Below are 16,470 nucleotides of genomic sequence, written 5' to 3'. Positions count from 1 at the left end.
ACAAGTGAGAAAAACTCATCCCACTGTCCTGGATGAGAATGGGACCAATTATTTATAGACAAGTGTGAGCGAACCTGAAATATTGCCAGGCAGCATCTATTTGTGCACAGCCGATCCTTGAAGATTCTATCACAAGATTCCGTGATGACATCACTGGTGCTGCTTGGCCACGATGACATCACTGGTGATGATCAGCCATTATGACATCACTGGTGATTCCTGGCTATTGTGACATCACAGACGATGTTCCCTACTTCTACAATGTACACGGAATCACCGGTGCCATTTTTGGTTCCTTAGTGACAGAGAGCAGTTGCAATTTTTCACTATGGCTGAATTACGTCTGAATGATTTTCAAGTACAAGCTTTGTGGGAGATTCTTATCATCAATCACCCTGACATTGAGCTTCTACCACCCGATGGCATCCTCTGCTTCACTCACCGGCTGGTGGTGCAGCTAGTAAAGGACTGCCTGACCAAAAACCGACAAGGTCAACTAACGTCAGAGTATCTGACTGATTTACGTCACAACATCAAGACATTACTACACCAGGTAAATGGCGGACGCTCCGCACAAAACGTCTCCATAATCATAGATAATAATGGTGGGATGGAAGCTTCTTCTTTCCTCCTATATAGGAGTCCCCAGATATGGAGCCATTGTATCTGCAGAGAGAAGCAGACGTCACATACAATGGCCGCCTCCATTGTGACTTTTCTCATATCATAATTTTCCTTTTTGTTTTTTTCTTCTTTATAGGCTGAAAAAAGATCTCAATATGGAGATTTGGCTTTTATTAAACAACTGGCCGAAAAAGTCCTGTGTGTACTGGAAGGTCCGGCCCGCTCGTCAGAACGCCCGGTAAGGAGCCATCATCTTCTCTGTCACACGTCCTTGTTTTCTGATCTTCTCCAGATCACCGGTCAGGTATCAGAAGATCTGGGGTTAGATCTTACAGGCCTCCCTGTCAGTCCCCGGCAGGCACAGGAGGTTTTATGGCCGCCTGTCTGTGCTGCTCCCTCCTCTGTGAGGACAGTCTGTATTCTGCTGAGGTAGTCACAGCTCAGTGGGGAAGTCGGTATTTTCCCTTCTTTCTCACTCTATCAGAGTCTTCCTGCTTGAAAAATGCTGCTGTTGAGATAACAAACGTCATTACAGAAATGTTCTGCATACAAGTCCCTTATCCAGTATATTAATGTGGACTTGTGGAGAGGAGCTGCAGTGTAAAGCAATTCTACCCATTACTGTAATGAATGAAGCACAAGATGTTTCCATGGTGTAAAGAGCGCGAATAGCGCAGCTCTGGGATATCACGGTGCAGAAAATAAAATCTGACACCGAACGTGACATTTTTCAATATTACCTCATCTTAATCCACATAAGAGAAGTTTCTGAGAAAAGTTCTCATGACGGCGCGTGATTTGTGGAGTCACAATTGATGCATCTGTAAATCTTCCACATATTAATTTTCTATATTATATCTATTAGGAAACACCAGAAGGCGATGACGAAAGTGGGGAGTATGTGACCCCGGAAACCTCTGACCCTGATAGGAGTCAGCCGGAGCTGAGCAGCGATCTGATGACAGGTGAGCCGATCACTACAGGGAATATCCGGAGATTACACGGAGCAGGGAATAATGGCAGATTCACTCTCTGCTCCATGTATTAATCCCATTTACAGACGTCTCGCCATTTCTCCGTTATATTGCGGGATTATGTATGTAGGATTGATATTGTGTAATATAATTTATTTCTTCATCACTTTATCACTATTTTAGAACCATCAGCGCTGCCGAATCCCGACAGTGGAAACTGTGAGATCCCGGAGAAACAAGAATCCGCCGGTGTAAGTATCATAGAGATATAGGGGTGTCTGTGTATCACCACATCATGGGGTGTGAGTGGCCTGTCCAGTGTTAGCCCCCATATAACCATAGGGCGGCTCTGTTCTAAGTGAAGAAATGTTCTGCATACAAGTCCATTATACAGTATATTAATGTGGACTTGTGGAGAGGAGCTGCAGTGTAAAGCAATTCTACCCATTACTGTAATGAATGAAGCACAAGATGTTTCCATGGTGTAAAGAGCGTGGAGAGCGCAGCTCTGGGATATCACGGTGCAGAAAATAAAATCTGACACCGAACGTGAGATTTTTCAATATTAACTCATGTTAATCCACATAAGTGACAGAAGTTTCTGAGAAAAGTTCTCATGACGGCGCGTGATTTGTGGAGTCACAATTGATGCATCTGTAAATCTTCCACACATTAATTTTCTATATTATATCTATTAGGAAACACCAGAAGGCGATGAAGAAAGTGGGGAGTATGTGACCCCCCCGGAAACCTCTGACTCTAATAGGAGTCAGCCGGAGCCGAGCAGCGATCTGATGACAGGTGAGCCGATCACTACAGGGAATATCCGGAGATTACATAGACCAGGGAATAATGGCAGATTACGGCTAAGTGCACACGTCGCAGAATTTCCGCGGAAATTCTGCAACTCCTGCCGCGGGTATATCGCATGCGATATTGGCATGCATATTCCCACTAAACACTAGCGTTTTACAAGCATAATTAGCTTGCAGAATGCTAGCGTTTTCCAAGCGATCTGTAGCATCGCTTGGAAAACTGATTGACAGGTTGGTCACACAAACATAGTGTTTGACAAGTGTGACCAAATTTTTACTATTGATGCTGCCTATGCAGCATCAATAGTAAAAAGATATAATGTTAAAACTAATAAAAAAAATAAAAAAATGGTTATTCTCACCTTCCGAAGGCCGCAAATTAATGAACATGCTGCGTTTTTTTTCTGGAATGTGTTTCCGCTCCAGAAAAAAACGCAGCATATGCACAAAAAATGCGGATTGCATTCTATTAAATAGGATGCTTAATGGGAGTTTTTTTCTCGTGGTTTTATAGCATTTTTATAGTGAAAAACCACAAAAAAAAGCTAAAAAAAACGCGAAGTGGGCACACAGCCTTACTCTCTGCTCCATGTAATGGGAACCTGGCAGCACATGTTACATATAGAAGGGGTGGTATGACTGTATAGGACGTTCTCCCCTAATAAAAAGTATTTGTTTACTGAATCCAATGTGCCAATCAGGAGAAATGTAACGTAGAAGCCATAAGCAATCAGGATGGAAGTGCACTGGGGGCGGGAAGAAGAAATCCGAGTGCAATGACACACCCCCAATGCACTTCCAGGAAAATTTGCATATGGCTGCTATGCTTCACCTCTCTGCCCATCACTCACAGGTGCAGCGAGGGTGGGGGGCTCCTCATTCCTGTGATGATTGGGGGTCCTGCACCATTTACATTACATTTATCTATGTATTCTCATATGTAGAATCCCCATATAACGACCATTAATCCCATTTACAGATGTCTCGTCATTTCTCCGTTATATTGCGGTATTATGTATGTAGGATTGATATCGTCTAATACATTTTATTTCTTCATCTCTTTATCACTATTTTAGAACCATCAGCGCTGGCGAATCCCGACAGTGTGATCTGCGAGATCCCGAAGATCCAAGAATCCGCCGGTGTAAGTATCATAGAGATATAGGGGTGTCTGTGTATCACCAGATCATGGGGTGTGAGTGACCCGTCCAGTGTTATCCCCCATATAATCATGGGACGGCTCTGTTCTAAGTTAAGATGACACTATGGTGTTAGATAATAGCATTTATATTAAATAGAATCTGTCACCATGTTTATGCTGTAGCATAATGTAGGGACAGAGACCCTGATACCAGTGATATATCACTTACTTTACTGGGGGCAGCAGATATGACAATATCCCTGTTTTCTCTGCTGCAGATCTGGCAGAGCTCTGAATGCTGAGCCTTGTATAACACCGCCCACACCACTGATTGGCAGCTTTCTGTTTGTACTGTGCATAGGAAGAAACTGCTATTCAGTGGTGGTGGTGGTGGGTATACAGAGCAATAGGACTACATGGCACGAGACCCATAGTCCAAGTGAAAATCTCCTGCTGACCAAATACTGATTTTATTAAAACAACAACACAAAGCCTAGTAAGTAACACATTACTGGAATCAGGGTCTCTGCCCCGAAATCATAACTGCTCCCAGATTACATAGCACAAACCTGATGACAGATTCCCTGTAAGTTCTCCCCTGTGTGATCTCCTGTAATATCCAGCACTTTACAATAAGGCCGGCGTCACACTAGCGAGTTTTACGGACGTATGAGAGGCACAAAAACTACGCATTGCCCACGGACCAATGATTCTCTATGGGGCAGCTTCTATCTGCCGTATATTTCTCAGCAGTATTTTACGGGCGTAGAAAATCGCAGCTTGCTGCGTTTGTCAGCGTATTGCGCAAAAAATCCACCAATGAAAGTCTATGGGGGCAAGAAAAATACGGATTACACACGGACCATCAGTGTGACTTGCGAGAAATATGCACCGGTGTTCTATAGAAAAGCCGGTAATTTAGTGCGGTGTACAGTAAAATCACACTGACAGGTTAGAATAGAACAGATAAAATTCATGTCTATACATCGTATAAGGATATATATATATATATATATATATATATGTCAGTGAGATACATATATTTATATATATATATATATTTATATTTCATACAGCGCTAGATAGCAGAAAAGCAGGTAATTCAATTGCCGGCTTTTGTTATCTCCTTATCAAACCCGACAGGATATGAGACATGATTACATATACATATATATATAGAGACTGTATATATGTTTTCACGAATACTTGAGCCCGTGGATCCATTCTATGTCCATTTTGCAAGCCGGCGAGAAAATCTCGCCGTACGGATGCCATGCGGATTACATACGTAAAATACGCTGCCACACCCTACCTACGGATGACATACGGATCACTGTTTTGGGATAATTTCTGCGTATTACGCATGTAAAATATGGACTGTATTTCCCTACGCTGAGTGTGACGCCGGCCTAAATCAGCGGGGACAAAATACGGGAGAAGTTTTTACCTCCTGAGTCCTGAGATGTTTTCCTGCAGCTTCTATATCTTAGTATTTTCTCTTATTCTTTTCTAGGACTTGATCAGATCATTGATCCCGGCAGGAGAGCCGCGTATGAGCGACTATGAGACATCTAAACTGATCAGCCGTGGAGCTTTTGGGTGAGATTTCTGTTCCCATTATCCCCATTTCTCAGGGTTCCCTATGACAATGCTTCTGCCTCTGTGCTCTGCCATTCAGTGTTATCATAGGGAAACGATCTGAGTCCACATCACTGTCCACATCTAATGTCACTATTCAGCTCTGTTATATAATCTGTAACAAATCAGTCTGTAAGGAAAGGGATGACATAATACATTACACTTACAACAATTGGAGCATTTTCAATTTAGACCAATTTTTATTTGGACTGAATCGTATCTACTGGTCGGTTATAGCGAATCTGCCCAAGATGAATTTCTGTAGATTCTCTCACCTATAATGTGACCTGGGTGTGGGTCTGGTAGACAGGGCATTGTGCAGACCTCCCATCATCTATGTGGAGCTCTTTTATGTATTTCTAGATGTGGATTTCTAGTGATGGCCGGACTGCTGGTATCAAACATTAGTACCGAAGATCATGTAATGACTTGTATATACAGACTGTTTATAAGGGTTCATTATAAACCATGGATTCTCTTTCTCTCCAGGTCCATCCACTTAGTGCGCCATAAAGACTCTCAAAAGATCTTTGCAATGAAGAAAATGGCCAAGCAGGACCTGAATACTCCAGAAGAGGTGGAAGATGCCTATCTGGAGAGAGACATCCTAACATTCGCAGATTGTCCCTTTGTGGTCTCCATGCTCTGCTCCTTCCCTACTAGATCTCACCTGTGTATGGTCATGGAGTATATAAGAGGTAGGACATGTACATTATATTATATTCACCCCATGTCTGCTGACATATTATCACCTCTCCTATCATTAAGACTTGCCCCCACGGACAGTTACATCCTCACAGAGCATTTACTATAGGTAATCTATTACCATGGTGCCCGGGAAGTCATTGATCTGTGTGATCTCCCTGTATGTTCGCACTGAGCACGTCAGTATGTCCAGCCGTAGACGATACCTGACATCACTTTTTGTTATTAGTTACTTGGACAACAATTTCATCATGACCTCAGACTAATATTATGTATATTATATCTTTATATATTGTCTCCTGCCCCAATGTTTCCGCTCACTTCTCATCATACATCATGGTGATCTGCTGTATAAACTCCTCACCGGTCATATTTCCTTTCTTCTATAGGTGGAGACTGTGAGACCCTTTTAAGCACCAAGCGTGCTTTCTCTGTCCCCTTGGCCCGCATGTACTTTGCAGAAGCAGTTCTTGGTGTGGAATACCTGCATAGTTACGGTGTGGTGCACAGAGACCTGAAGCCGGCAAAGTAAGTGTATATCTGTAGTATTACAAAGGGGGGTAAAGTTATAATTTATTATCTCATAGTCTATGAAGCTAAAATCATCTTCTCTTTCACAGCCTCCTGATAACATCTACTGGACACATTAAAATAACCGACTTTGGACTTTCAAAAATAGGTGTCATGATACCAAACACCAACATCTACAAGCGCTCAGCAGACGACATCTCCAGAGAGTTCCTGGACTGTGAGGTCAGCATTACCTACAGGAACTTAACTTGTTCTCTACAAATCTCATAACTCCATTTTCTCTTCCCTACGTTCTTCATTTTTAGAGAGCTTTTCCACAGATTTTTTTGTATTTCTGTAATTCTGTTTTTACGTCAAGAACTTGTGATAATCGTTTCATCGATTCTCATCCTATTTTATGTTGGTTTCCAGGCGTCTGGCACCCCTGATTACAAAGCCCCTGAGGTCATCCTGACGCAAGGCTATGGAAGACCTGTTGACTGGTGGGCAATGGGCATCATATTACATGAATTTGTCCTGGGATCTGTACCATTTGAAGGAGATACCCTATCTGAGTTTTATGAAAATGTGGTCACTGGTAAGTAGAATAAACTGATCAATGCTTTGACTGGTTCTCTTGGTTTAGTTACTTCCTTTGCTTTATCTTACAGTCCAGTAAAGATGTTTTATGTTCTGTAATTTTCTATATAACAGGAGATATAATTTGGAATAGTCATAAAACTACTCCACCCGATTTTCAGGACCTCATCACTCAGCTGCTCAGAACAAATCCTGTGAATAGACTTGGGACAGGTAACAGATACAATAATATTAATATTCCCTTATTACACTGAGGACATATCACTCATGTCCATGAGGATCATTACTTCACTATCAGCTTCTCCATTTATAGTTCTTCATACTAAGATTTTCAGTCTATTTCCTACATGTCTGCTCAGTTGTGTAATTAGTTCAAATTAAGATAAACTGTTCCGATATGAAGCTGTCTCTGACAATGTCCGCATCACTTTTGTTTTCCTTTATCCAGGAGGAGCATTTGAGATCAAGGATCATCCATTCCTTAGTGACTTAGACTTTGATACCCTTCTAAGTCAAAAGCCGCTGTACATTCCTCGGCTTGCATCAGATGTGGACACCAGCTTATTTATCAGTAAGCAAAAGGAGACATCATCTAGACTAAGTGTCTGTTGGTCTCGTCTTCCTTATTTTGTGACAATTGGTTCAAATTAATAAATGGTGACTGTGTTGTACTGACAACCTCTAATAAAACTTCATTACCTATGTCTTGCAGACCATTCTAATATGGAAAATGATCTGGTCTCAGAGGATGAGAAGGGCACAAGTGAGGACAATGATAACCTTGACTTCAACAATTTTACATCATCTACTGAAAGGCTTGCTAAAGTAAGTATGTGATTAATAAATCCCAAATATGTATATAAAATACTTATAAAGGTAGACATACAATTATTTCATATCTTATTGCTTCCGTATGTAGCTCCGTGCCACCGTTACCAGGATGAAGATTAATGAGAATTCCAAGTCTTCTACAGATTGTACCCTAGAATCCAGCACAGATATGTCAGAAATGTAAGTATATGGGGCCATTACTGGGAGCTCCAGACTGATATATGTGCAACACCAAACATAGGACAGAAATACAATAATATCAAATGCAGCATCCACCATCCCATGGTTTGAGGTCATTGTGCTTTTGGCCGTAGTAACTGCTAGTGATAACTGCCCATAATTGTGGACGGTTATGCAATTTTAGTGCTGCTGTCATTATAGAAGAGATATAGTATAACATGCCAGACATTCTTGGTAGTTGTTTTCCACTCTGCTCTGTAAAAGTTAGTTTTCAGTACAAGACCTTCCCCACTATGGCAGTCATATGTCCTATTAGGCCTTATAGTTGGTGTTCTTATAGTGAGAAAAACCCTTTTATACAGTTTATTTGTGATTTACATGTTTTTCTTCTTCCAAACAGGCAAAAAGAATCTGTTTCTGTAGCTGACAGCGACGGCACTATTAGCATCTTACCATCCTCGTCTCCAATTTCAGGTATGTCCATGTCTGCAGCACCAACAATGTGGATGTTGACTTCAAGGCTCAAATATTTCTACCTGGTTTATCTGTAATAGGTCTCCTATGTTATTCAAGTTTCATGGATCCCAATTGTGAAAACAATAATGCTAAAGCAGAAAACATAGTAGCACAAACCACTAAATTTAGGCTCCACAAAACAGAGTTTTGACAGACCCAGTATATTAAGGACACTCCATAACTTGCAATAGAAACACCAGAAAAAAGCTGGAGCACTAGTCCAAGATAAAATGTCAAAATGTATTTATTCAAAAAGTACAAATACCAACATAGGTCAAAAAGACTAAGGACATTCAACGTAAAACTAAGAACCAGGTGATAATGGAGGGCATAATGAGAACAAAAAGAACCAGCTCATCCATAGATCCACAGCCCCCCCAGGTATCCCACGTGAAACGCGCGTAGGGGCTGCTCACTGGCTCATTCAAGTGGGATACTTATGGGTAAGAACCTGGATCATGTGATTTAATAGTCATTAGCAGTAAATGTATGTTATTGGTTGAGTGGGTTATCTACTTTTCACCAGTTTGTTAACTTGTACCTGATTAAGCATACAATATGCCCCTCAGCAGCGTCATGCTGCACCTACTGTATCAGGAACTTTACTTGCACTTTACTTCGGGGACTTCTTGTATGAACATATTAACAAATCATTAAGTATGTATTCCTCATATCCACTTCATTTGATCTATGGATGAGCTGGTTCTTTTGGTTCTCATTATGCCCTCGATTATCACCTGGTTCTTACTTTTACATTGAATGTCCTTAGTCTTTTTAACCTACAGTGGGGCAAAAAAGTATTTAGTCAGTCAGCAATAGTGCCAGTTCCACCACTTAAAAAGATGAGAGGCGTCTGTAATTTACATCATAGGTAGACCTCAACTATGGGAGACAAACTGAGAAAAAAAAATCCAGAAAATCACATTGTCTGTTTTTTTATCATTTTATTTGCATATTATGGTGGAAAATAAGTATTTGGTCAGAAACAAAATTTCATCTCAATACTTTGTAATATATCCTTTGTTGGCAATGACAGAGGTCAAACATTTTCTGTAAGTCTTCACAAGGTTGCCACACACTGTTGTTGGTATGTTGGCCCATTCCTCCATGCAGATCTCCTCTAGAGCAGTGATGTTTTTGGCTTTTCGCTTGGCAACACGGACTTTCAACTCCCTCCAAAGGTTTTCTATAGGGTTGAGATCTGGAGACTGGCTAGGCCACTCCAGGACCTTGAAATGCTTCTTACGAAGCCACTCCTTCGTTGCCCTGGCGGTGTGCTTTGGATCATTGTCATGTTGAAAGACCCAGCCACGTTTCATCTTCAATGCCCTTGCTGATGGAAGGAGGTTTGCACACAAAATCTCACGATACATGGCCCCATTCATTCTTTCATGTACCCGGATCAGTCGTCCTGGCCCCTTTGCAGAGAAACAGCCCCAAAGCATGATGTTTCCACCACCATGCTTTACAGTAGGTATGGTGTTTGATGGATGCAACTCAGTATTCTTTTTCCTCCAAACACGACAAGTTGTGTTTCTACCAAACAGTTCCAGTTTGGTTTCATCAGACCATAGGACATTCTCCCAAAACTCCTCTGGATCATCCAAATGCTCTCTAGCAAACTTCAGACGGGCCCGGACATGTACTGGCTTAAGCAGTGGGACACGTCTGGCACTGCAGGATCTGAGTCCATGGTGGCGTAGTGTGTTACTTATGGTAGGCCTTGTTACATTGGTCCCAGCTCTCTGCAGTTCATTCACTAGGTCCCCCCGCGTGGTTCTGGGATTTTTGCTCACCGTTCTTGTGATCATTCTGACCCCACGGGGTGGGATTTTGCGTGGAGCCCCAGATCGAGGGAGATTATCAGTGGTCTTGAATGTCTTTCATTTTCTAATTATTGCTCCCACTGTTGATTTCTTCACTCCAAGCTGGTTGGCTATTGCAGATTCAGTCTTCCCAGCCTGGTGCAGGGCTACAATTTTGTTTCTGGTGTCCTTTGACAGCTCTTTGGTCTTCACCATAGTGGAGTTTGGAGTCAGACTGTTTGAGGGTGTGCACAGGTGTCTTTTTATACTGATAACAAGTTTAAACAGGTGCCATTACTACAGGTAATGAGTGGAGGAAAGAGGAGACTCTTAAAGAAGAAGTTACAGGTCTGTGAAAGCCAGAAATCTTGATTGTTTGTTTCTGACCAAATACTTATTTTCCACCATAAAATGCAAATAAAATGATAAAAAAAAACAGACAATGTGATTTTCTGGATTTTTTTTTCTCAGTTTGTCTCCCATAGTTGAGGTCTGCCTATGATGTAAATTACAGACGCCTCTCATCTTTTTAAGTGGTGGAACTTGCACTATTGCTGAATGACTAAATACTTTTTTGCCCCACTGTATGTTGGTATTTGTACTTTTTGAAGAAATAAATGTTGATATTTTATATTGGACTAGTGCTCCAGCTCTTTTCTGGTGTTTCTATGGATCCCAATTATGTTGCCCATGGGCCCATACTGTATCTCTATTTCACTAATTTTGTACATTTTTTTTCATGGATTCTGTGAGATATGTTGTAGCGTCCAATAACCTAAATCATCATAAGGAGACATCGTCTCCTATATTAGAATATCGCTCATCAGTGATGCACCATATGGCGGCACATGGGGCGCTTACTGCTCTATATCAGTGACAAATCTAATGCCCCTCAGATGGGATTATGTACATTATATAGGACTTATTCTGCCCTATTATATAATACCAGATTATCAGGACTGTAGGAGACAAGACTAGAACAATCCTACTATATAGATGAGACAAAGCAGATCCCATTAGGATATGACGTTACTGCGTTTCTGAGGTTTTTTTTTTTTTTTGCTTTCTAGCTCAGGGGGAAACAAAATCTACAATAAATCTGAGTAAAGAAGAAGAAAAATCAGAAAATGGAAAAAAGGGGAAAAAGAGACGAGGTAAGTGTGAAAATCAGCTCCATGTTGTGTGATGTCAGTGAGAATCATTCATGTGGAGCAGATGTGATCTGTCAGTTATTATCACATGTATGATGGCTGACAATGATCCCTGACCTCTGTGTGATAATATTCCTCTGCCGTCCGGCCACAGTGACCGCACAGTAGTATCATGTCGTATGGAGTCCCATCACTTACATTATATTTATTCCTCTTCTCATAGGTTCCATCCTCCGCCGGTTCTTATCATCCTGCCGGCGTGGATTATCCAGGGCTGCTCGCATATTTGCTTGTTGCCACTGTTGCCCTAGAACCATCTAAAGGACGGGAAACCTAAGCATCCAGCGCCCTGGAGTCCAGCAGATCCACCATCACTGCTGGACCAGTACAGAAGGACCTTCACCAGCTACCTGTGGCCTTCTGACTTACATCTAGACCCGGACATGTTACGATATCACCATAGTCACCAGGCTCCGCGGTAATCCTACTGCTCGCCTGACCGGGCTTTTACTGATCACATGGTATTTGACCCCGGCTGACTCCCAGACTATGATTGTGTTTCTTGATTCTGTTCCTAGTTTTACCCCTCCCTCATCTTTCTATCCTATTATTAATTAAAATAAATAAATTAAAAAAAAAACTTTAAGGTTTTGCTTACATTTTTTTCCACATTTATCAAACTTAACTATATATTTTGTTATCGGATAAAATTCAGTACATATACAGATACTGGCCGGTGGCCGATTCATGCAGCCTTATATGTATATCCTTATTTATTGTAAAGGTGGCCGACCTTATACTACAAACACTTATTAAAGGGAACCTGTCACCCCAAAAATTATAAATGAGCTGCGGCCACCGGCATCAGGGGCTTATCTACAGCATTCTGTAATGCTGTAGATAAGCCCCCGATGTAACCTGAAAGGTAAGAAAAACAGGTTAGAGTATACTCACACAAGGGCGGTCCTGCTGCGGTCCAGTCCGATAGGCGTCGTGGTCCGGGTCCAGCACCTCCTAGCTTCATACGATGACGTCCTTTTCTTGTCTTCCTCCCGCGGCTTCGGCGCAGGCGTACTTTGTCTGTCCTGTTGAGGGCAGAGCAAAGTACTGCAGTGCGCAGGCGCCGGGCCTCTCTGACCTTTCCCGGCACCTGCGCACTGCAGTACTTTGCTCTGCCATCAACATGGCAGACAAAGTACGCCTGCGTCGCAGCCGCAGCAGGAAGACAACAGGACGTCATCGTATGAAGATGGGAGGCCCGGACCAGACCGGGATGCCCATCGTACCGGACCGGACCGCCCCTGGGTGAGTATAATGTAACCTGTTTTTCTCATCTTTCAGGATACATCGGGGGCTTATCTACAGCATTACAGAATGCATTGCAGAATGCTGCAGATAAGCCCCTGATGCCGGTGGCCTTAGCTCATATACGATTTTTGGGGGTGACAGCTTCCCTTTAACTTTTGTGTCCAACATTTTACTTATGACTTGTAAATGTTGTAAATGTAGTTAAATTATTTTATTATTAATTATTATTATTATGTAACATACCTATATTTTTAGGTAGTATGATATTGATCACTTAAAATGTTATAGTCCATGTTTTCCTCATTTTCTTTTCAATGACTCTCCATAGAGTGTGGTCATTATGTGTCAAGAGGCTGTGAATGTGCCCGATACTCATCGTTTACTGTGAACCTTTTGTCTATGGCCTTATTCCTACACGTAGTTGTCCTAGCTAGGTTGTTATACTGGCACCATCAAACTGTGGATATAATTGATATTTTTTTAAAAAAAGAACAGAGCTGTTATCTATCATAACATCCTTGTGCATCAAATAGCTCAACCTCTGTCTTGAAGGTGGGATTGACTCCCTGATTCTAAGCGCCCCAAAAAAATTTGAAAAAAACTAGCAAAAAAACCCCATTTCTCTCTCTCCAGCTCTGATCAACAGTGTTGAGCCAGCGACAGAGCGCACAGTCATTCCATAGTGTATGGAGAAAGTGAGCAATTATAGACCAGTCCCGCCCCTGCAAGTGATGTAATTTGCTCATTCTTTACTGACTGCACAATGACAGTGCGCTCTGCAGCCGGCTTGTTACTTCTGATCAGAACTGATGAGAGAGCGCATTGTCACTGTGTGCAGAGAAGAACAGTTTACATTGACAGGAATCTACTGAACATCTGTCGAAAAAGACAACTGATTCATGTGTAATGGTTTGCTGGGTTCAAGTTATGCCCTGCATCCCTTCCTAATAAAACAGGTACATTTTATGTGTAAGATGGTGTGTTCTGTGATAATGCCTTATTGTGTAATGTATAGTTTATGGCTTTATTGTGTAATGTATAATTTATGGAACTAGAGACAGAGATAAGACATTATAGCACAAGTTTAGGATTTATCTAGAGTAATAACAGTTAGTATAGGGTTTAGTACAGTGGAGGGCCCTGCAGATTAGGAAATTAGATAAGTTCATAGAAGAAGTAGTTGAGAAAATAGGGGATTTCCAAGTTGGGAGGGGTAGGTCGTGATAGTTGAGACACTTCCTTATTTTAGTCAGTTAGAGAGCTGGATGGAGTTTGGTGAGGTTGTTACAGAAACTAGTTCAAGGAGAGACCAACAGTTCAGGGTCTTAGGGCTGGAAGTCACACGAGTATGAGGAAACAGGAGCAACATGAGAACGGCAGCCACTAGGTTCAGTGGGACATCCCAGAACGTCCGACTCCTATGGTCTGGAAAAGGTTTAGAACAGCCATCCTTTATTTTGCCCACACAGGGGAAAATGTGCGGGGACCTCCAAGCAATAACTAGTCTGGCTAGTCGGGAAGCTGTGGTTCTGGAGGGTATGTTTCAGGAACAAAGATTGCCAGGAAAGCAAAGGGCAGCACAGCGTAAAGTATCTGTGACCAGTGGGAATTTCTGTGCAGTGTCTGTGACTGAACTGAACCTGTTTAGTAAAGCTGAGTTGTTAAAAATGGACTCAGACTCTGTCAGTCAGTGTGTGGTGACATCTGGAACAGGGTCCATGCAACCTAAGGAGATCTCCAATCCAAAAGTGAGTGACTTGCATTACATACAAATCACACAACTGACTGAAAATTATGTTTTCTTTGTGGGGTGCCAGGGTGTGCCGAGACAGCAGCCCTTCGCTATGACTACCACTCTGGCCACCTCAGACATGTTGAGTAGAGCATGAACTAGCTCAGCTGCTAAAACAGATGTCACTGATGACACTTGTGAGGCAGTGACCCCTGGTACAGCTAGAGGGTGCTGTTTGTGCTCTCCAGAATGTGCACGGAGGCGTAGTGAGGCCATGAGAACGTATGGCAGTCACAGGTGTGGCTGTGATTAGAATGGTGAAGCAGTGACTGATTAAAAAGCCCTGTAGTAGAGGGGGAGGTGTGTCAGTGTTGGTTTGGAAGCAGACAGAGCAGTTGTCTGCAAAGCTCTTTCTGTGAGGAGCAACACAGGCGCAAGAGGAACCAAGGTGACTGACACCCTGCATCCCGGGCTATACCCCCTGACGAAGGACTGTGCGTCCGAAACGCGCGTCGGGGTGCACACAATTAGCCGCTGGCAGCCTAGGAACTTTCCTTTGATAAATTGTAAGTAATCTGGCATATCTCCTAATACAGCACTGAGCACTTTGTTTGGCCTTTATACTGAGATGCCCCTTGTGATAAGTGATTAATCATTGCATATAGCACTTCACTTGGCACCTTACTGAGCCCATGCCCTTTGTGATGGTTATGAGTCATTGCACATAGCACTTTTTTCTTCCATCTCATTTGTCTTGATTTGTCCTATAGCACCACCTTCTGGTGGGATTTGGTTATTGCACATAGCACTTTTTTACATTCACATATATATTTTCCTTGGTTTACACCTTGAGTGTTTTAATGATGGTTCGCTGGTGCCTTACATATATAATTTTATCTATCTGAGGATAATACTAGTCATAGATTGCTTCTTATTAGTATCTCCTATATTTAGTGGCTTGCTCTATTATATGCGGCTTAAATCTGTGCACATTCTTGTATTGTACTATATATGATTATAATATATATTTTTTTAAACATTTTATGATTGTCACTGTTGCTACAAAATAAAGATTAATTTTGTGATAATTATTCCCTGTCACTTTCCTTGGTCCAATTTTTTGTGTTTTGGTGTTACCTTCTGTCTTATGTCTACCAGGCTGCAATCCGGAGGATAGCATGTGGTGCACGGCGTGAGTAAAGAGACTTGGTACCGGCATGCGTTCGCCCAGGGAAACTGGACAGAGGGAAGTCTGGCTTGTTTATTGACTGCAAACTAAAGCCGTTTATTTCTAACTAGATGGTGGCCCAATTCTATCGCATCGTGTATTCTAGAATATGCATGTCCGCGTAGTATATTGCACAGCCCACGTAGTATATTGTCCAGCCATGTAGTATATAGCCCAGCCACGTAGTATATTGCCCAGTTGCGTAGTATATTGCCCAGTTACGTAGTATATTGCACAGTGACGTAGTATATTGCCCATCCACGTAGTATATTGCCCAGTGACGTAGTATATTGCCCAGTTACGTAGTATATTGCCCAGTGATGTAGTATACAGCAGAGCCACGTAGTATATTGCCCAGTGACATACTATATTGCTCAGCCACGTAGTATATTGCCCAGCCACATAGTATATTGCCCAGTGACGTAGTATACAGCAGAGCTATGTAGAATATTGCCCAGTGACGTAGTATACAGCACAGAGCCACGCAGTATATTGCCCAGCGAAGTAGTATACAGCACAGAGCCACGTAGTATATTGCCCAGTGACGTAGTATACAGCACAGAGCCACGTAGTATATTGGCCAGCCACGTATGTCACAGGATAAAAAATAAAAAATAAATATATACTTACCTTCCGCGAGGGCCCCTTGTAGTTCTGTCGCCTCCTTCCCACACGCAGGACCTGTGATGACGTCGCGGTCACATGACCGTGT

The 16,470-nt window shown here is 42.2% G+C and overlaps 2 protein-coding genes across 2 annotated transcripts in view; both read left to right on the top strand.

Moving 5' to 3' along the window:
- Window positions 1–270: 270 nt before the first annotated feature.
- Window positions 271–12,118, top strand: LOC143793264 (microtubule-associated serine/threonine-protein kinase 4-like). The gene is made up of 18 exons (XM_077280083.1): window positions 271–553; window positions 761–862; window positions 1,490–1,589; window positions 1,782–1,849; window positions 2,297–2,399; window positions 3,490–3,557; window positions 5,068–5,153; window positions 5,682–5,890; window positions 6,287–6,425; window positions 6,518–6,650; window positions 6,840–7,005; window positions 7,122–7,220; window positions 7,456–7,578; window positions 7,720–7,832; window positions 7,927–8,018; window positions 8,419–8,492; window positions 11,410–11,493; window positions 11,714–12,118. The coding sequence occupies exons 1-18, from the start codon at window positions 329–331 to the stop codon at window positions 11,809–11,811; spliced, it is 2,082 nt and encodes a 693-aa protein (XP_077136198.1). The 5' UTR covers window positions 271–328; the 3' UTR covers window positions 11,812–12,118.
- Window positions 12,119–14,476: 2,358 nt separating this feature from the next.
- Window positions 14,477–16,470, top strand: part of LOC143793265 (microtubule-associated serine/threonine-protein kinase 4-like) — a 62,621-nt gene continuing 60,627 nt past the window's right edge. The window contains exon 1 of the mRNA XM_077280085.1: window positions 14,477–14,546. Coding sequence (XP_077136200.1) covers window positions 14,517–14,546 — 30 coding nt within the window. The 5' untranslated portion in view covers window positions 14,477–14,516. The remainder of the gene's footprint in view (window positions 14,547–16,470) is intronic.

The sequence above is a fragment of the Ranitomeya variabilis genome, chromosome 1 (assembly GCF_051348905.1).
Source record: "Ranitomeya variabilis isolate aRanVar5 chromosome 1, aRanVar5.hap1, whole genome shotgun sequence".
NCBI lineage: Eukaryota > Metazoa > Chordata > Amphibia > Anura > Dendrobatidae > Ranitomeya > Ranitomeya variabilis.
The sequence above is the reverse complement of the archived record's forward strand: the minus strand, read 5'-3'. Positions and strand labels throughout refer to the sequence as shown.